Source organism: Rutidosis leptorrhynchoides, chromosome 3, assembly GCF_046630445.1.
Source record: "Rutidosis leptorrhynchoides isolate AG116_Rl617_1_P2 chromosome 3, CSIRO_AGI_Rlap_v1, whole genome shotgun sequence".
NCBI classification, from domain to species: domain Eukaryota; kingdom Viridiplantae; phylum Streptophyta; class Magnoliopsida; order Asterales; family Asteraceae; genus Rutidosis; species Rutidosis leptorrhynchoides.
In genome coordinates, this window is record NC_092335.1 from 688882807 (window position 1) to 688905781 (window position 22975).

General features: G+C 37.0%; 2 protein-coding genes across 2 annotated transcripts; both read right to left on the reverse strand.

Annotated features, from left to right (window-relative positions):
* Window positions 1–1243: 1243 nt before the first annotated feature.
* Window positions 1244–2590, reverse strand: LOC139902722 (multiple C2 domain and transmembrane region protein 5-like). Its single transcript, XM_071885327.1, has 2 exons — window positions 2433–2590; window positions 1244–1667 (listed from the first exon to the last, which is right to left on the reverse strand). Exons 1-2 carry the CDS (start codon window positions 2588–2590, stop codon window positions 1244–1246), a joined length of 582 nt encoding a protein of 193 aa, XP_071741428.1.
* Window positions 2591–2632: 42 nt separating this feature from the next.
* LOC139902723 (FT-interacting protein 4-like) lies at window positions 2633–14971 on the reverse strand. The gene is made up of 3 exons (XM_071885328.1): window positions 14888–14971; window positions 13962–14661; window positions 2633–3063 (listed from the first exon to the last, which is right to left on the reverse strand). The coding sequence occupies exons 1-3, from the start codon at window positions 14969–14971 to the stop codon at window positions 2633–2635; spliced, it is 1215 nt and encodes a 404-aa protein (XP_071741429.1).
* Window positions 14972–22975: the final 8004 nt, after the last annotated feature.

Consider the following 22975-nt stretch of genomic DNA (forward strand, 5'->3'; position numbering starts at 1 on the left):
TGGTCTATTGTTACGATTTGATATATATAGGTTAAACCTATAACTCACCAACATTTTTGTTGACGTTTTAAGCATGTTTATTCTCAGGTGATTATTAAGAGCTTCCGCTGTCGCATACTTAAATAAGGACAAGATTTGGAGTCCATGCTTGTATGATATTGTGTAAAAACTGCATTCAAGAAACTTATTTTGTTGTAACATATTTGTATTGTAAACCATTATGTAATGGTCGTGTGTAAACAGGATATTTTAGATTATCATTATTTGATAATCTACGTAAAGCTTTTTAAACCTTTATTGATGAAATAAAGGTTATGGTTTGTTTAAAAATGAATGCAGTCTTTGAAAAACGTCTCATATAGAGGTCAAAACTCGCAACGAAATCAATTAATATGGAACGTTTTTAATCAATAAGAACGGGACATTTCACATAGCGCCACCATCATGCCACTAACGTGGCGTGGCATGATGGAAATGAAATTTGTTGGCGTGATTTAAGTTATCACCGGAAGAAATGGGTTTGAGTGATATTTGGACCAATCGGGTGAGGGATAAATTAAAATAAAAAAGAACAAATAAAAAAAATAAAAATCATCACAAAGTATAAAAGGATGGGACTAACACTCTCATCACAGTATCACACTTGTCACACACTCTCGGTATTTACCTTTCTCCCATCACAATTTTCAAATCACCATTATATCTTACAAAACTCATCATCACACCTCATTACGCCATCACCATTAAAAATCTTCTTAAAGGTATGACCTGTCTCTGTATAGACACTAGACAATACAAACAGAGTGACATTCAGTGATTGTACTTTTTTTGTTTAAAGACATCTTACAATGCTTCTGTAATTTGATAAGAATGTATGCAAGTGGCGTGTATTGACATTTGTAATCAAATGTAAGGGAGAAGTATCAAGGCTATTAATATTTCTCTCATTTGACCACCCTCAATTATGGCATACATCACCAAGACTAACTGCTAAGAACTAACCAAGAACTATATCACTTGGAATATTATGATTAACATATCTAGCATTTTGCTAGAAATGGGCTGCTCTTCGACTCTGGCCTTCGTGACTGGCTGTGCTTTTCGTAAAAAAAAAATAAGTTTCATATTACAATATTATTATTATTATGAATACATGATTACTTGGAATAATATGATTAGCATGTACAACACTGCATAATCAAATCTGATATCATACTGAATACAATGATCCTATACATTCTTTTCAGAGAATCATAACATCCATATTAGAGGGTAATCTGTTGAAAAGATTAAGAAGCAGCCTTGTCTGCTTGCTTCTGAACCTAGGAGGCCGAAACAAGTAAAATCCAAATAGAGTAGCTACTACTTTAAATGAAGCCATATAGATGAACACCACACAGATGAAGGCGATTAATGTGAAGATTAATGTAGCCCTTAGATCTTTACAAATTAGTATTGCTTTTAGTTTTTCACTGACTGTTGCGATATCTGCAGCCATTGTTTGATATCTACCAGCAATGCTTCTTAATCGGTCATATCTTCTTTTCACTGTACCAATTGGCTGACTTGTTGGAAAAGTATCAAATTCCTCACTCGGATCTTCTGGATCTATTGTTTCTGCATGTGAAAGGCGAGCATCTAATAGAGGTGGGTTTGTTGGCCTTAATCTGTAGTTCCACATCCCCATCATCGACAAGGATAGAAAAAATGTTGGAAGTATGAGTTTCGGGTACCAAACGAAAACCATGTATAATAAAAGGATGAAAACTGTTCTCAACGGATATCTCCAATGAAAAATCTCACCAAACCATCTATACACCGCTGTTATCCCCAATACAAATGACATTAGACGCTCAAAGTTGGTCTTTCTGTTTTCTTACGTGTTGGTGATTTTAGTGTCATCCAACGTACATTTTAGTTAGTTGCGATTTACTTGAATGCAGATGCTAGCTAGCTATACTTATCAACGGGTTCGGAGAGTGTGGAGTACACGCCCGTAAGAGTTGGCTGCTAACTGTCGCGCAAAATGCGGGGGTCAAGGGGGCTGCGCCCCCTTGCGGGGTCCAAGGGGCAGCGATACATAGAAACGTTGCATTCGAATAAGTGTCAGCGAATAGTTGTGCCTTTTGGTATAACCGAATTTCCCGCCAAAATTGAAGGGTTACACCCTTTCGGTTTAACTGTTTTCCTATAACAGTTTATGAACGTTTTTGTTCATTAATTCTGCATTCATCAAACCAACAGAAACACACACATATTCTCTAACAATTTGATCAGTGATTTCGTTGCCAAAAACACTGATTGCGTTCTTGTTTGATCCCTGTAAAGATTTCGTGCAACCGAGGCAATCGTAGGGTCGAAATACTTTATAGAGATAGTGATTACACGATTCAAGAACAAATCCGGCAGTCAATTCATACCCGATTTCTTACATTAGGTTCCATATACTGTATCCGTCATCAAGCAGGTACTCTACAATCTCATTTTTGATTGGCGGGTCTGCTTTTGATAGACAAGCCGCCACTATTTTCATCGCCCTAAAGCGGTCCACATCAAGTTGCACCTTATCAACTGGTTGTAAATAATTCATTTTGGGTAGCAACGGCTTTGTGTATAATAATATCACATTGGCCTAGGATATGACAGTGAATCGTACAGCTACCTGGATCTCACCATGATTCTTCAAACCGGAGGGACTTAAAACTAATAGTGGGTAGTACTGTGTGTGCATACGATTGACGTGTAAAGTTTGAATCGGAATAAATACTTTACCAACCCACATGTCTTTAGTCTCTTTATTACTTACTGTAACATTTCTATTGTCAATTACACCAATCCTGATAACGGTACAAGGATCACAGACGTCCCAAGTATACTCTTCATTCCAAATAGGCTCTTGACTGTTGATGATAGTTTTGGTTCTTATCCATTTGTTTCCATACTTGACTACACAATACGCGTCAGTAGTAGTTACACCATCTGTATGCTTCTTTAATGGTGGCAAATTGTGGGCCCTCAAAATGCCTAATTGAAGACTCTGTAGTAATATTTGCATATACGAAACTGAAACATATAGATTACACAAACATAATAGTCATATAACGATCATGTACTCATAATAAGAATGAAAAGATAGAACGATCTAACTGAATTGAAGGTTGAACCGGGCTTGTGTTTGACACAATTCCCTTAAACAGATTCGACGTCTGTTCCCAGGGTACACCAGTTCGAAGCAGCGTACTGCCTGACGAGAGCACTTGCCTGAAAAAAGATCGGAAGCGAGGTGACCGAAGTTGTAGAAGAAGAAGCCGGAAAACGAATACAAATTCGTAAGTATGAGGGTTACGATTTTTTATGTGTTAGTTGATACTTCTTTCTCAATACCAAAGTTTGGTATTTATAGTGCAAATAAGATCTTGATTAATAAAAGAAAGATTTACAAAATCACACAAATAAGATTTACAAAATCTTTGATTGAAAATCAAATCTTTTAGGATTTGAAAAGGAAAAGAAAATATTTACAAAATCTAAGAAAAGATTTACAAATCCTTGGTTAATAAATTAAGTCTTTTCTTACTTTGCACTTAAACTAACAACTTTGAGACGCGATATCTCATTCACCATTAACCCGTTTTGGACATGCTTTAGTTCGTTTTTAAAGCTCTCATTAGTGGCTACAAAACCCACTAAATAGTCGTTAATATATATCACTTTATTATATATTAATTTGTGTCCAAAAAATTGGTGGAACATACTTTCCAACCAAAATTTCCAACAATCCCCCACATGAATGGAGATCGCTTCTTAGTAACAACTATCTTCCGATTAAATTTCAGCGGTTGAATCTTGCATACGATAAGTGATAACGCCAAAATCATACATGTTTATTGTCGTTATTTCAATCTAATTCTGTATCTATTTGTATGTAATTGTTGTACGTATGTATTGTAATTCATGTATATTTGTAAAAGTCCATTGTGATTGAATAAATGAAGACCAACAGCGAAAGCAATGCTTAAAATGAAGTCCGATAATGAAAACAGCCCAGAAATACACTTCCAGACTCAGATGAGGCGCATCCCAAAAGGGATGAGGCGCATCTGTATGCGTGTTTTTGCCGAAGGTTTCAGATACGGCGTTTTCAAGCCATAAGACGCATTTTGGGAGCCAGATGCGGCGCATCTGTTATGAGATGCGGAGCATCCCTTGCCTGCCGACAGTTCCTGAGTGCTAAATGAGATGGATTAAACAAACTGTAAAGGGATGCGGCGCATCCTTAAGAGATGCGGCGCATCTAGTGATTTTCCAGGCCAGTTTACCTAACTTTTGAGCCTATTTAAGAGAGGCTTTGGTTTCATTCTTTGACACACCTTCACTATTACATTCTCCCTCAGTTTCAATATGTTTTTTCAAGGCTCAAGGAAGGCTACAAGTCAATCTCCATTCTTTTAACATCAAGATTAAGCTAGGATTATTCATCGCAATCGGTATTATCGTTCTATATCTTTTAAACATGAATTCAACTTGTATTAACTGTTCCATTAGTTCTATTATGATTATGTTTGGCTAAAAGCCTTGTGTGTTTGCTTCAATGTAAGATTTATGGCTTGGGATTATTCTATACTTTGATGTTATGCTAGTTATATATATGTTTGATTGATTAAATCATCTAGTCCAACTACAAGAACCATAGTTATGATTGCTTAGTTCATTACTTCAATTATATAGATTGAAAACCTATTAATGTGAGTTAACTAGGAAAATAATCTATACTTCAATACTCCTAGTAATCTAGACGATTAGATGCATAAGCTTAAGTGATTTTGTTATGTGTTTAATTCGGTAATTGAATAAGTTCCAAAGCAACATAGTTATGAAATTACCTCAAGTGATTGTTGTAATTTAGGTTTCACGTGAGTTTAACCGGGTTGGGTCTAGTTAGTTAATCAATCTAAATCACTATGTTCTTTCAAAAGATCCATTGTTGTAACCATCCTTGTATCCTAGTTCAATTATGTAAGTTATGACTTGGTTTATGTGAGTTTATCAAAGGTCATAGCTTATACTTCAACACCTAGTGATTTAGCCACCTATATGTGAGTATAGGATGTTAATTGAATGATATCTAGGATATACAATCATGTAGTTTGCTTAGAGTGATCTTAGTAAACTAGGTTTTATGTGAATTCAACCACAAAAGAATCTTGTTGATTAAACATAGCTCTTAAGTTTATAGATATTGTGAAACTGATATAAACTAATTACTTGTAACTATGAAATAACCGTTTTAATTATAAAAGAACAATTCCTGTCATTTATCAAGCATAGAAGTAAACACCACATTCTCATTCTTGTTATTCATTATATTTATTTACTGTTTCGTTAAACAAAAATACAACTTCAAACACAAACCCCTCTTTAGAATAATTAATCGTTATAAAGTCCTTAAAACAAACTTCTCCCTGTGATTCGAACTGGTCAATTTACTTGCTAGTTACTGTATGATCGGGTTTAGTTGCTTGTATTATGTGTTAATTATTGAGCATATTGTCTACATTTTAAAGGTTACGTCTTGACACATCAACTTTTTGGCGCCGCTGCCGGGGATGAATTTTGTTAAAAGATTTTAATAAACTTTGAATTATTCGATCCTTTTGTAGGAATTCAATTCCTATAAAAGTTACTTTTTATTGTAAGCTTGTGTTTTTGCAATTGGTTTGTTTGTGGTGTTGTGATTGCAGGATAGGTATTGATGCATGAATCTACGTTCTTCCAACTGTAATTTAATTCCTTCATATCCTGAACCTGAAAGAGAACTTCACGAACGCCTAAGAGCTCAAGAAGTAGAGTCTCTTGCTCAGGATTTAGAATCACTTTCATTAAATTCTAACTCTGAACCAGTTATTCAACCAATCATAGAGCCAGTTATTAAAGAAGAGAGAGAGATGGCTGCTACAAATCAAACGATGGATGCATTAATGAAGGCAACAAGAACGGGTCAAGACCACGCAATTATTCAACCTACGATGACTGGCGGCTTTGAAATAAAGGGTCAATTTCTCCACATGGTGACTAATACATACCAATTCGGTGGAGCTGTAAATGAGGATGCTAACGAGCATCTTCGTAAGTTTGTAAGCATTTGCAAGCTATTCAAGATCAAGGATGTCACCGATGATGTCGCATGTTTAAAAATCTTTCCATGGTCACTAAAGGATGATGCAAGAGATTGGCTAGACTCATTACCAGAAGGTTATATTGAAGATTGGAATGATATGATGGACAAGTTTTTGTCAGAATTCTTCCCTGCTTCAAAAGCAGCAAAGTTGCAAAGTGATATAAATCACTTCAAGCAAAAGCCTAATGAGACTCTTTATGAAGCTTGGACCCGATTCAATAAAGTGCTTAGGGTATGTCCTCAACACGGGTTGAATACATTCCAAAAGGTCCAAATATTCTATAAAGGCGTCAATGTGGCTACTCGAAAGGATATTGATGTTGCAGCAGGAGGATCAATCATGAAAAAAACGCCCGAAGAAGCTCACACAATCATTGCCGATATAGCAGCACATTCTCATAATTGGCATCAAGAGATGGAGTTCTCTAGATCAACCACGGTTGCTAGTATTGAAAGCAACGATGAAATCGCTGCTTTAAATGTTCAATTGGCAAATCAAGGAAGGCAAATTAAGAAGATGACAAAAGAAATGCATGCTATCAAGGTAGAGTGTGAATTATGCCAAGGCCCCCATCTTACTAGAGATTGTGACCAAACGACAATGGAAGAGCAAGCAAATTTTTTAGGTTACTTGCGTAAAGGTGAAATGAATTTTGACGACTTTACGGTGATCCTATCAACAGTTATCAAATAGGAGGACCTTCAGGTTCAAACAATAATTACCACGGAGGAAATTCAGGTTACCAAAATAACCGGAATTTCCCAAATCAAAATCAAAGAAATGCACCACCGGGTTACAATCACCTAAACAACCATAATCAACCTCCACGAAATTACCAAAATAATTTCCAACACAATCAACCACAACCACAACCACAACCACAACCACAACCACAACCACAAGCACATGTACAAACACAACCCGAGAAGAAATCCGGTTTAGAAGATCTTTTGAGAGATTTTATGGTTAAACACGAGCAAAATGTGGAACTTCAAACTTAGCAAATTCGAAATCAACAAGCTACGATTCAGAATTTAGAAAGAGATGTTGGAAGGATGTCACAGTTATTAGCAGAGAGGCCGTCGGGTGCTCTCCCCTCAAATACTCAAGTGAATCCCAACAATAATCAAACAAGGAATGAGCATGTAAATGCTATAACTACTAGAAGTGGTTTAACTATTAACCCGGAGACCCCTAAGTCCCCGGAAGTTCCTTTGTCTCCTTCTGTTTTGCAGGTACCCGTTGATGTAGATGAGCATGTTAAAAAAGAACAAGAGAAAGATGATCCACCAGTGATCATATCGAAGAAAAGTGAAGAACCACCAGTAAAGGTGTACAAGGCACCTATTCCATACCCAAAAGCATTGAAGAAAGACAGACTCGTGAGCCAATATCAGAAATTTACGGATATGATTAAGCAAATCAGCATTAACATGCCACTCGCGGAGGTTCTTAAGGGTATGCCCCATTACGGGAAGTTTTTGAAAGATCTCATATCCTCGAAGGGTAAATACCACGAAGTTTCTGCCACATTCCTCCATGAGGAGTGTTCGGCCATCTTGAAAAAGCAAAATGTACCTCCAAAATTGGGAGATCCGGGTAGTTTTATCATACCATGTATGATGGGTGATTCGGTAGTGTACGATGCACTAGCCGACCTAGGTGCAAGTGTTAACCTAATACCTTACTCGTTATATTTAAAACTTGACTTAGGAGACTTGAAACCAACCCGGATGGGTATTCAATTAGCAAACCAATCATTTGATACTCCCATAGGTATAGCCGAGGATATTCTTGTAAAAGTTGGCTCACTTATCTTTCCCGTCGACTTTGTTATTCTAGAAATGCAAGAGGACACAAAAGTTCCTATCATTTTAGGATGTCCTTTCCTTAACACCGCAGATGCTATCATTAATGTCCAAAAAGAACAATTAAGTCTAGGTGTGGGAAACGAGAGAATAATTTGTCATATTGACAAAGCCTTGAAAAGACCCACTTTCACCGATGACTCTTGTTTTCAAATTGATGTTATAAATCTTTGTGTTGACGATGAATTGCAGGAGCTACTTGAAATTGATACCTCGGGGTTTGCCCCGGTAAGTGAAAGTGAATACCTCAATATTGATGAAGATTTTAATGAGTTGATGAAGGTGGTCACGGATGATGAGACCATAGAAGAAGGAATCCCCAAGGAAGAGGAATCATTTGAAGATATCAAAAATAAAGATAGATTCCGTATAAAGAATTTCTTGGAAGAACCACCCGTACTAGAGCTTAAGGAGCTACCCAAACACTTGGAGTATGCTTATCTTGAAGGTACATCTCAATTACCTGTAATTATTTCTTCACATCTTTCTGGTAACGAGAAGGATAGGTTAATCTCTGTTTTGAAAACCCATAAAAAGACTATAGCCTGGAAAATGACCGACATTCCCGGGATAAACCCGTCTTATTATACACATAAAATTCTCCTTGAGAATGACTTTAAACCAGTAGTACAAAGACAACGTAGGCTAAATCCCAACATGAAAGAGGTTGTTAAAAAGGAGGTAGTCAAGCTTCTTGACGCCGGGTTAATCTACCCCATCTCCGATAGTCCTTGGGTTAGTCTAGTACAAGTAGTACCCAAAAAAGGGGGTACAACCGTTATTGTAAATGAAAAGAACGAACTCGTTCCAACTAGAACGGTTACCGGCTGGAGAGTCTGTATTGATTACAGACGTCTCAATGATGCCACTAGAAAGGATCATTTCCCGTTGCCTTTTATTGATCAAATGATTGAACGATTAGCGGGGAAAGAATATTATTGCTTTCTAGATGGTTTCTCCGGTTACTTCCAAATTCCAATTGATCCCAACGACCAAGAAAAGACCACATTCACTTGTCCTTTTGGTACCTTTGCCTATCGCCGCATGCCATTTGGTTTATGCAATGCACCCGGAACCTTTCAAAGGTGCATGATGGCAATTTTTGATGATATGGTAGAGGATTGTATGGAAGTATTAATGGATGACTTTTCCGTGTTTGGAGACTCCTTTGAATCGTGTCTTTTTAACCTTGAACGTATGCTTATCCGATGTGAGAAAGCAAACTTGGTCCTAAATTGGGAAAAATGCCACTTCAAGGTGAAGGAGGGCATTGTACTTGGCCACAAGATATCTCGTGCTGGAATAGAGGTAGATAAAGCTAAAATTGAAGTTATTTCTAAGCTACCTATACCGTCGAATGTTAAGGCCATTAGAAGCTTTCTTGGTCACGCGAGATTCTATAGACGATTTATCAAAGATTTTTCTAAAATCGCCCGCCCAATGACCAAACTTCTTGAAAAGGATGCTCCATTTGACATTGATTCTAATTGCGAGAATGCATTCTCCATTCTAAAGTCAAAACTCACACAAGCTCCCATTATCGTATCTCCGGATTGGAGTATGCCATTTGAGCTAATGTGTGACTCGAGCGACTATGCCTTAGGTGCTGTTTTAGGACAACGTCTCGATAATCATTTTTGCCCAATTTATTATGCGAGCAAAACTCTAACGGGAGCTCAAATTAATTATACCACCACGGAAAAGGAGCTTCTAGCGGTTGTTTATGCGTTTGATAAATTTCGGTCATATTTGGAGTTGTCCAAAACCATTGTTTACACGGACCATTCGGCTCTTAGGTACTTATTCTCGAAACTAGATGCAAAGCATCGTCTCATACGTTGGGTTCTTTTACTTCAAGAATTTGACATTGAGATACGTGACAAGAAAGGAGCTGAGAATCTAGCTGCCGATCATTTATCCCGACTTGAAAACCCTGAATTAGATAAACTCGATGATACAATCATCAAGGACACATTTCTCGACGAATCTCTAATGAGGATTGACAACGAATCTGAAATCCCATGGTTTGCCCATTTTGCAAACTATCTTGCTTCAGGCATTCTTCAAAAAGGACTTTCTTATCAACAAAAGAAGAAATTCTTTGCGGATTTGAAGTCCTATTTCTGGGAACACCCCAACCTATTTCGTGTTGGTGCGGATCAAGTGATTCGCCGTTGTGTGTGCGGAAAAGAGGCTCAACAAATTCTTGAGCATTGCCATCAAGGGCCAACCGGCGGTCATTTCAGACCAAACCACACCGCAAGAAAAATCATTGACTCGGGCTTTTATTGGCCCACGATCTTCAAAGATGCCCATAGTTTCGTTCGGAATTGCGATGCATGCCAACGAACGAGTAACATATCAAAAAGGGATGAGATGCCTCAAAACGGCATCCAAGTTTGTGAAGTCTTTGATATTTGGGGAATCGATTTCATGGGACCATTTTCAAGTTCCCATAAGTGCAAGTACATCTTAGTAGCCGTTGACTATGTGTCCAAGTGGGCTGAAGCAAAAGCTTTGCCTACAAATGATGCTAGGGTGGTGGTGAACTTCTTAAAAAATCTCTTCTCGCGCTTTGGAATCCCAAAGGCGCTCATATCTGATCGAGGAACACATTTTGCCAACAACCTTCTTGAAAAGGTGTTGAAGAAGTATGGCGTAACTCATCGTTTCTCTACTCCGTACCACCCGCAAACGAGTGGTCAAGTAGAGAACACAAATTGTGCCTTGAAACGCATACTTGAGAAGACGGTTGATAACAACCCTAAGATTTGGCAAAGCAAGTTAGATGAAGCGTTGTGGACTTTTCGAACTGCGTTTAAAACACCTATCGGTACCACACCATTTAAACTTGTATATGGTAAAACGTGCCATCTAGCAGTTGAAGTAGAACATCGAGCATACTGGGCGTTGAAGCTTTGTAATTTGGACATGGAAAAGGCCGGAGAAAACCAATTCATGCAAATGCATGAATTGGAGGAGTTAAGGTTCGAAGCGTACGAGGAGGAGGTTTATATGAACCAACCTCAGGGCTTTGTCATGCCAGATGGATGTGAAGACAGCATTCTTGAATGGTGAATTAGATGAGGAGGTTTATATAAACCAACCTCAGGGCTTTGTCATGCCAGGAAATGAAGGCAAGGTGTGCAAACTTGTGAAGTCCTTATATGGTTTGAAACAAGCACCTAAGCAATGGCATCAGAAGTTTGATGAAGTGGTTTTATCTAGTGGTTTTAAATTAAACCAAGCAGATAAATGTGTATATAGTAAATTTGATGATTCTGGTAAAGGAGTTATAATTTGTCTATATGTTGATGACATGTTAATCTTTGGGACTGACCAAAGTCAGGTTGATTTAACAAAAGAATTTTTGTCATCAAAATTCTCCATGAAAGATATGGGGGAGGCTGACGTTATCCTTGGCATTAGGATCAAACGTGAAAGCAAAGGAATTTCAATTTCTCAATCTCATTATATTGAGAAGGTGTTGAAAAAGTTCAATTGCTTTGAATGTACTCCTGTGAGTACCCCTATGGATCCAAGTGAGAAGCTTATGCCTAATCAAGGTAAAGCTGTATCACAACTTGAGTATTCTCAGGTGATTGGCTGTTTGATGTACGCCATGACTTGTACAAGGCCGGATATTGCTTTTGCGGTGGGAAAACTGAGTAGATATACTAGTAATCCTAGTACTCATCATTGGCAAGCAATTAGGCGGGTACTGAGGTACTTGAAGAAAACTATGGACTATAGTTTATCTTATAATGGGTTTCCTTCGGTAATAGAAGGATATTCTGATGCGAGTTGGATAACCAATATTGAAGATCATTCTTCAACAAGTGGTTGGGTGTTCTTGCTTGGAGGATGTGCTATTTCATGGGCTTCTAAGAAGCAGACATGTATTATCAACTCAACGATGGAATCTGAGTTTGTTGCTTTAGCTGCTCCTGGTAAAGAAGCAGAATGGCTTAGAAACTTGATCCATGAGATACCATTATGGCCTAAACCTATAGCACCCGTGTCTATCCATTGTGATAGTTCTGCGACATTGGCAAAGGCTTATAGCCAGATGTACAATGGAAAGTCTAGACACTTAGGTGTTAGACATAGCATGATTCGTGAACTCATCATGAATGGGGTGATTTCCATAGTGTTCTTGAGGTCACAACAGAATTTAGCTGATCACTTGACGAAGGGATTGGCAAGAGACTTGGTTGACAAGTCTGCTGTGGGGATGGGTTTAAAGTTCGCATAAATTTCTAATTATAAGATACCCAATTCCCTTCTGATAAAAATTAGAAGTTAAATTCAATGTGGAAGGCTTATACTTAGAAATTTGGAGTACATAAGTTTTGTATCATCCCAAGGTAATGTATGTACTCGGACCTACTGAAGGAGAGGTTGAAGTCTGGCTTCTTAATAGTTCATTTAAAAAAGTGCATGAGCAGGTGCATGACTGAAATGAACTACCTATGTGAATTTGAAGTTTTTCCGCTTCAACAAAGCTTGGACTTTTGCTTTAGATACATTCATGAAAGGATATGGACACATGGCTTGTAAAGTGTCAGGATAGCTTTAGAGTATTTGAAAACTTATGTGTATGTTATTTTCAGTTATTCAAATGGGTTAAAGGGTTCAATTCTTAGAACACCCCGATTCTCGAATATTTGGAATGCGTAATGTAATAAGGTGAAAATTCAATCTTCAAGATATTTTCATTTATGCATGAGTTTTGTTTTAATTTGCTTAATTCTCATGAAACGAATTGCACTAAATTGGGGAGGATTGTTGGAAATTTAGTGTAATTGTGGGTTTTAATCTACACTTGTAAATGGGTTTGGAGGTACGGAGTGTACACCCATTAAGTGATAGATTACCCGGACCCAAAAGTGGTTTTCCATTATTTACTATCATGACTTGGTCTACCTGAAATTTGACTAAGTGTTTTCAGCACTAAGTTTTCTTAGTAAGCTGAAATTTGGCTAAGTGTTTTGTGCTGGTTGTTCTGCATTGCTGGTCCTTGTGCTGGTTGTTCTGCATTGCTGGTCCTTGTGCTGGTTGTTCTGCATTGCTGGTCCCTGTGCTGGTTCCTCTGCGCTGCTGGTCCTGTTTGCTGGTTCCTCTGCGCTGCTGGTCCTGTTTGCTGGTTCCTCTGCGCTGCTGGTCATGTTTGCTAACTTTTGCGCTGCTGGTCCTGTTTGCTGACTTTTGCGCTGCTGGTCCCTCTGCTGACTCCTTTGCGCTGCTGGTCCTTTTGCTGACTTTTGCGCTGCTGGTCCTTTTACTGACTTTTGAGCTGATGGTCCTTAAGAGGCAGTAGCAAGAAAACACTTAACACAATTTTGAGTGATTACGGAAGAATTATTCCTGGACCCACTTTTACTTTAATAGTGGAAGAAATAATACTTGTTTATTATAAAGTAATCACTCATGCTTTGATAGTTGTAAAATATAATATTTGTTTATTGTAAAAGTAACAAGTTTTACTTTAATGATAGAAGTAATAATATTTGTTTATTGTAAAAGTAATAACTTTTACTTTAATGATGGAAGTGATAATATATGTTTATAGAAATATTCTTCCTGTAACCACTTTTGAATATTATAGAAGATACTTTTATTAATCAATCGGCCAATTGATTTTAATAAAAGACTCTTTCATGATTAAAGGTGTATATAAATATATAAACCAATATGCATGAGAGGATATACAAGTTACGAACATCTAATACTCCTCTGCAAAAGAGTTCTTGTTTACTGCCAATAACAAGAACTAATCTCTGTCTTATCCCAAAGTGATATTCGTGTAACCCAGGCAATAAGGGTCGAATAATTACTTTCGGAAAGTGATACCATGATTCAGTGATTTATCCGGCTTTCGATTATTTTACCCTACATGAAAATTAAATAAAACCTCCAACATGGTAACCTGACTCCAAACAAACTTTGAGATGAATCTTCGGTTGTTTATTCTTATTTATTGCTTGTTCGTTGAAAAACACTTTATTGAGTTTGAACCACCGAGGTTGGAGGTGATATTCAAAATCAGATCTTACAGGGATGCCACTTAAGGGCAAAACTGTCCTTCCCATCAATTCTTCTTTGCTAGGTATACCTCTATTGACAATGCTTATGGTAAGAATTTCATCCAGTGGTTCCGAAGCTATAAGTAAAATCTCCTCGTTCCAAGAAGGATTACCATCAATTACCGTGGAGGTGCTGGTCAGCTTGGTCTGATTCTCAAGATGTAACTTTACTCGAATTTCAGGTGGCCGATCTTGGTATAGAGGTGACACATGCTGAGCTTCAAGGACAACAACCCTTAGATAGTACAAAGTAGGAGAGATGTAGTCATCTGAGCCTGTGCGATTTGTGAGGTTTTGATGAGGTACGATACCGTTCGAATCCGAGTTCCATAGTTCAGGAAATGCATCATTAGCCTCTGCTGCAATACCACTGGTCCCACAAGAATATCGATCCCTCGTTTCATTGTTTTTAAAATTCAAATAAAGGAGTTGTTGATTTCCATAATACTGTGCTCGAACGGTGTATATCTTAAGAGAAATATCACCACGACCATGAGAAAAGAAGCCTCGTTTACAGAGCGGATATCTCTAGACAGAGGCTTCAGACTCTGATATAAAAACTGTTCCACCAGAAATTTGAACACAACCAAGTCTTTGTTAGGGTGGCAGTATGATCGTCGTACAGGATGACTTGGATGATGGAGTTATGTAGATTTCTTGGATTTTGGACATCAAAGATGAGTTTTTCATTCTAACATGGATAGAGATCTCGGGTCTTGGTTTGGGTACGCAGGCAGCGGCCATCGAAGTCAACCTCAACAAAGGGGCTGGCTGAGCCATGGCCGTCAGTAGGCAAGAGGTCACAGGCATCAAGCAACTCTATTATGAGTTTTGCCATTGATAAAACTCAACCAAGATTAAAGTCAAAAAGAACTTGTCTAAGGAGCATATATCTTTTTATTGAACAAATATATATATATATATATATATATATATATATATATATATATATATATATATATATATATATATATATATATATTGGCATGATCAAGAGGGAAATAACTATTCGGGGGGAAGCAAATTTTTTTTTTTCGTTTTTTGAAAAAACTTTGTTCACGAACATTATAGATTGGATGAAAATATGAACATTTAATAAAGACACTTTGTGATAAATGTTTTTATTTTGGCGGAAAAACGCTCGAAGAAGTAATATATAACAATTATCGTGTTTTTCGAGCGTATTTTGAGGTTTTAGATATTAGGGTTTGAATATTAGGGTTTAGATATTAGGGTTTATAGGGTTTAGAAATTTAGGGTTTAGGATTTAGATTTAGGATTTAGATTGAGTTTTTAACACGAACGGTTTATAGTTTAGGGTTTAGGGTTTGGTGTTTGGTGTTTTGGGTTTATGGAATAAGCCCAAAACACCAAACCCTAAACCCTAAACCTTAAACCCTAAACTCTAAATCGGGCTAAATTTTACTTCACAAAACATGAAAAAAAAACGTTAACATTCTTCACGAACAATATTATCTTGAATGTTATTTTTGTCGATCGTTTTCCCGCCAAAATAATAACATTCATCACGAAGTGTCTTTTCTAAATGTTCATATTTTCATCCAATCTATAATGTTCGTGAACAAAGTTTTTTCAAAAAACGAATTTTTTTTTTTTTGCTTCCCCCGCTTCCCCCGATTGGTTACTTCCCCATTGATCCTGCCCATATATATATATATATATATATATATATATATATATATATATATATATATATATATATATATATATATATATATATATATATATATATATATATATATATGCACGCTGTCATACCAATTTAAGCTTTGACTTTTTATCATAGGATAATCTTTCAATTACTTATTTTATTAGTCTTGTACGTATATAGAAACCAATGGAATGGCTATACATTAGAATTTTAAATTATTTAGCACTCCTCCAAGATCTTCTCAAACGTCTACCAGTGTTACTTCCGAGTTACCTCCGGGCTTTGAATATTTCAATCACGAAGAGGATGAATTAGATGAACCAGTAGTTGAATTGTAAGGAGTACAATTTGTTAGAAATTGGGTATGCATTGACTGCACGGATTCGTTCTTGAATCGCGTGTTCACTTTTTCTATAAAGTATTTCGACCCAACGATTGCCTAGGTTGCACGAAATATTTACAGGGATAAGACAAGAACACAATCAGTGTTTTTGGCAATGAAATCACTGATCAAATTATCTGAGAATATGTGTGTGTTTTCTGTCTGTTATAGAAACAGTTGGAAAATGAAAGGGTGTGTCCCTTCATTTTGGCGAGAAAAGCTGTTATACCAAAAGGTATATCTATTCGCTGAAAGGGTTCGAATGCACTTTTCTTAAGTAACGACTAGTGCAATTTCTGGCGGGACCCCAGTCAGGGGCGCGGCCCCTTAGACCCTGCCAGGGGCGCTGCCCCTTGGACCCCGCAAGGGGGCGCAGCCCCTTGACCCCGCATTTTGCGCGACAGTTAGTAGCCAACTCTTACGAGCGTGTACTCACACTCTTCGAACCCGTTGTTAAGTATAGCTAGCTAACACCTATATTCAAGTAAATCGCAACTAACTAAAATGCACGTTGGATGACACTAAAATCACCAACACAATTCAACCATCCACTCTTTTATTTTGAACGAACTTTTACCATATACCTTGATTTAAAAAGTTGTGTAATCTTTGATACAACGTGGCAATAAAAAAACTCACTTTTCTCCCATTTTATCTCATAACCAAATCATACAAATTCTCATTTAGAATACGAATTCCATTCAAACAAAACTATTTTATTATTTTAGAGCAATTGAGGAGGGTACTAATTTGTGACGTGCACACTTATTTCAAGATTTGGTACTTACAAACATTTTGAGTTTTTATTTTTGTGCCTTGAACAGAAACTAATATCTAGAAATGTCACCAAGTGCGTAGCCTTCTCTACGTCTAGCATTGTTCAATACTACTCCCCTACACCGCATTCGTGAAATTGAGTAGTGTTAGTTTTCATTGTCACGTGTCACCAAGTGGATTTCGCAATATCCACATTCAAGGGTTGAGCCACTATTTCTAGAAGGCAGTGGCTTCATGTAGCCATATTCACGCTATTGTTGTCATATACCCTACTAACACCCGGAAATACATACACGATAGTGATCTAGCGTAACTAAGGAATTGCAGAATGAACTTAGAAACAAGACATTTGAATCCGTCCGGAGGTGTGGAGTGCACACCCATCTAAGTCACGCTGAAATTACAAAATACCATCAATGGAAATGGGCACAATCTCCAAGTAACATGATCTATACACTACAACAAATTTATCAATTGTTCACGCATATTTTTACACACGTACGAAAGTGTGAGCTTTTTATCAAATTCCTCACACTTATAAATATATATAAGTTTGCTACATTTATAAATGTTGAATGCTATTTATTTGTCACACATAAAATTGTAGGAAAAGTTTGTTCACACTTATTAATGTGTACAAACACAAGTTTAATCACATTTAAAAATGTGAGTAAATTTGTTACACCTCATTTAAGTATGAACAAATCTAGTGTGACAAAATTAACTTAACACTCTTATGTGTGGTTATTTTTATGATTATACACACAAATTAGTGTAAATTTTTTTCCCTACACTTCTATGTGTGAAACTATAACGATATTCTACACTTATAAATGTAATACATTTACACACATTTACAACTGTGAGGAATTTAACAAAAAAGTATACACTCTTTAAAAGTGTGTAAATTTATGCGTGGTTAATTAGCAAATTTGTTGTACGGATACAAAGTGTAGGTCACATCTTTAATACAAAACGTATTAAATGCATCGAGTCAATCAGTGTAAGTAATTAAAATACCCCATGTTGACATGGAAATTTGGTTGCTTTGATGAACATTAGCCATGCGACTACAGAAACTATGTTTGAGATCCTAGAGGTTCATGTAACCAGTCTCCAAGTTCTTCTGGTCTCAATAGGTACCATGGGCCTCCATCACTTGGTACACTACTCAGGCGATCATAACCACCACCATCATCCTCTGCACCCCCACCATCATTCTCTACACCACCGCCATTCTTACCAACACTTTCACCATCACCTCCACCAGCGTTCCTTATAACACGATCCACACCAACATGAGCATCAGCACCACCACCACCACCACCATCATCATCATCATCATCCTTTGAACTTAAGTACATTAGATATATCTCACGAAATTCTTCCCATTTCTCCTCGTAAACCATTTCATGCAGATGTTGAATCAACTCAGAAGGTGTGTATTGAACTAATATTTGACTATTTGATTCAAGAATCGAAATATCTCCCTCGTAAATCAGAGATAGCCCACATTCCTCTACCTCCCAGTTATTCTTACATTCTAATTCAAATCCAACCACCAATTCATCACCTCCTTCCACCAAAAATGTCAGACGAGGAATCAAATCAATAAGATGTGGCATAAATGCAATAAACATAGGGCCATAACCACATAAGGATGTACCAACGTAATCAACCCTTCCTTTGGTTTTATTAACCACTTTACATTTAAGTCGCCATTCCTCGTCTTTACAATTTGGAGCAATTGCACAGTATATCCAGCCACTGAATTTCTTATTCACATCCTTGGGAACCACAAATGACAAAAATCTACCACGGCCTTGATAAGTGCACCAATCAGGGATCTCGGTTCTAGTAAGTGAGACCCTAATTTCTGGTATGATAGGCCAAATCTGTTTCATATAATCGCGTTAAATATTTTATACTATAATCATACATGATCTACATAGTATAAAAACTACAATCATGTATACTTATAGTCTCAACATACCTGTCGTAAGTGTGTGCGTGTGTATCCTTGCTCTCGTATAACATCTTCAGGTATGTATCGACTTTATTTTGCATATCATCAGGTATATAAGCGTGTTTTTCTATTTTATTACTTAATGGCCGGAAATCCTTCTGGAAGTAAGTAGTCTCCCAGTCTCTCTGCTCTGGGTTGAGCAATGATAGTCGACATATCACCTCCCCATACCTCACATTCATGGGATTGGGGATTGTTGTCGTTGGTAGTGGTGGTGTTGGTGTGTGCGTGTGTGTTTATGTGTGTTTAGTAAATCAGTTAGTAATCAAATATTTCACATTGTAAGCAGAAAGTAAGATATAGCAAAATGATAGGAGTACCTGCTGGAACTGGAAGAGCTCATGGTGAAACTGAATGATGTATGTTTTGAAACTATGAGCATAATTATTGCCTACCCAATCAGAACAATGAGAGAACCTTAACTCCTGATTCGAGCTATGAGGAAAAAATGGCTTAAATTGTAGCATTTCAAGTGACCTACAGTTGTCTGCCTTGAGCATGGTAAAATCTGGAGGTAGAACTGGAAATGATTTCAACAATGCACAATCGATCAACTCAATTTCTTTGAGGTTTTGAAGGTTGCATAGGCTAGTTGGTAGGCTAGAAAAAATGTTATCTGAAAGACGCAGCTGCTTTAATGATTCTATCCCCTCAATCTCATAAGGTATATGAGACAAATTGCAACTTGTCATGTTCAAGGAAACGGGGTTGCTTAATCCCACTAGTTTAACAAAACAAAAGTGATCTTCTTGTCCAAGTTTCGAGCAACCATCGAGGTGCAACTCTCGGAGTGACTTCAACTCTGAAATGTTTGAGGGCATGTTGTTCAGGCTTATGCAGTTGGTTGCTTTAAATCTTCTCAAATTTTTTGGAAGAAATGGAACTGAGTGGAGCATGATGCAATTTGACAAATCCAGATCCAATAAGTTAAGTGGTGAAGGTGGTGGAGGCTACTAGGTAGACTAGAGAAATTGTTTCCACCAAGATTTAAGAAATTTGAAATTTAACATTTACAAACATCTAAAAACTCTGTAATCTCATCTCTCTTTATTGATAATCTTTACAACGTACAACGAGGATATATAAAGACCTAAGATACAAGACCTGACTGCCCAATAAATGCATCAACCCAACTAACTACATTAATTGCACCGTTTCAACTAACTACATTAATTGCACCGACTACCTACTAACATTAAATGTGTATACGTATGTCATATGTATTGTAACACTCCCCCTCAAGCTGGAGCATAGATATTGATCATGCCCAGCTTGTCACAAAACTGACGGATGCAACTTCTAGGTAATGCTTTGGTGAATAAGTCAGCCAACTGTTCATTACTTTTGATATGAGGTGTTTGAATAATTCCTTCTTCTAATTTTTCTCGAGTAAAATGACAGTCAACTTCAATATGTTTGGTCCTTTCATGGAAGACGGGGTTGCTTGCAATATGAATGGCTGCTTTGTTATCACACCACAAATTCATTGGTTCGGACTGAGCAAAACCAATCTCGCTAAGAAGATTACGAACCCAAATAAGTTCACAAGTTGTCTGGGCCATGGCTCGATACTCGGATTCCGCACTTGAACGAGATACCACATTTTGTTTCTTACTTTTCCAAGATACAAGATTTCCTCCAACGAAGACACAATAACCAGTTGTTGACCGTTTAGTTGCAGGATCACCATTATAATCAGCATCAGAAAATCCCTCGATAGTGTGATGACCATGATTCTGGTATAAAAGACCACGGCCAGGTGTACCTTTTAGGTACTTTAAGATGTGAGCGACAGCATCCCAATGTGAGGTTCTCGGAGATGACAAGAACTGACTAACAACACTCACCGGGAAAGCAATATCAGGACGGGTGAGTGTAAGATAATTTAGCTTGCCGACAATCCTTCTATATTTTTCTGGGTTTATAAGAAGTTCTCCTTCGTCAGGTTTTAACTTTATACTAGGTATCATTGGTGTTTCACAAATTTTTGCGTTAATCATCCCAGAATCACTGAGCACATCAAGACAATACTTTCTCTAAGATAAGAAAATACCTCTTTTATTTCGAGAGACTTCAATACCGAGAAAATATTTCAAAGGACCAAGGTCCTTCGTTTGAAATTGAGTACTTAAGAATGTTTTTAACCTGTGAATTCCTTCTTTATCACTCCCAGTAATTACAATGTCATCCACATAAACAACAAGCAAGATGCACCCAGAGTTTGATGAAGCGAAGAATACAGAGTGATCATATAAACTTCTTCTTAGGCCAAAGTTTCTAACTACCTCATTGAATTTTCCAAACCAGGCACGAGGAGATTGCTTCAAACCGTAAATTGCTTTTCGTAATTTGCATACTTTACCAGACTCCCCCTGAGCAACAAACCCAGGTGGTTTGTGATGACCCGAAAATTTTTGACTTATTTAAACCAATTCTCTATACGATTTATTATTTTAACACGCTAAACAAAGTCTGTTAGATTGAGTCTCAAAATTTTAGAACTGTTTCATATATACAATTACCTTTGATTACTCTCGACGATTCATGAACAATTATATGTATGTATATATATATGTACAAGTAAAAACGACTTTCCTACAGTAAAACCCTATTTGCTACAGTAAAAATTACTTTGCTACAGTAAAACACAATTTGCTACAGTAAAACACTATTTGCTACAGTGAAACCGCATTTTGCTACAGTGCTACAGTAAACACTATTTGCTACAGTAACACTATTTGATGTCGACGAACTAGCAAACAAAAACAGAAAAGGCAGCCATGCGATCGCATGACAAAAACACTGAAAACTCATGCGATCGCATGAGCTACAGTAAATCGAAAAGTACTATAAAAGGTCAGTTTTGCTCGACGAATTTTTCATAATAATTTCTTTACGTAAATTTTATATTTATAATTATAATTATAATTTTAATTTTAAGTTTAATAATAATAAAGTATATTCGAGGGTATTTTTAATTCGGGTTTCAAACCGTTTTAAAATAAGGAAATTTTGGGTATTGTTCGGGGTATTGTTCTTGAATCCAAGACCAACCATACAGTCGTCTACCATCATTACGTCTACGCAATTTGCCTACAATATTGAATCGCAATATTGAACTGTGAGTTATAGTCTCCCTTTTTAAATACTTTAAATATTTTTGGGCTGAGAATACATGCAATTTATTTTAAACGCAATAAGACACAAGTACATACAAAATTCTACACTGAGTTAAACCGAAAATCCCTTAGCTTTGGTAACTAGTAGCTGCCAGTACATAGGATATGGACTGGTGGGCGCGAATAATTGTATATGGATCCATAGGGCTTGATATCCCCGTCCGAGCTAGAGCGCTAGCCTTTTAACGGACGTATGTTATTTGAGTTTAAGACACGTTGGTTTGCGTGTATTAAAATGAATGGGGTAATTATCACTATAGCGTTAAGTTTAGTTACCAGGGTGCTCTGTTACGTAGAATCTATTGATAAACTTTTGATGAAATCTTGTGGTCTATCTTTATACATGTTTATGACTCGAGCAATTGAACCTATAACTCACCAACATTCGTGTTGACTTTTTAGCATGTTTTATTCTCAGGTCCTTAGAATGCTTCCACTGTGATGTGTTTGTTGCCTGCATGGAGTCTCTCATGCTTTGTACAAAGTTTATTGCATTCAAAATAAAACTGCGTTGTGTAATAAATAATTGGACTGTGATGTCAACCTGTAAATTAAAGACTTATGTATTTCGGGGTTTTGCTTATACCTAAGCACTTGCCCACATGTTTATAACTTTCTATGTTTAGAAAGTCACTTATTTTAATGAATGCAATATTTTATCAAAACGTATCATATAGAGGTCAAAACCTCACTGTGGAATCAATGATTAACGTGCCGCGTCAATAGCGATTTTGACGGGTCGTTACAGTTGGTATCAGAGCTTGAGGTCATAGGGAACCAGAAATTACATTAGTGTGTTTAACTGG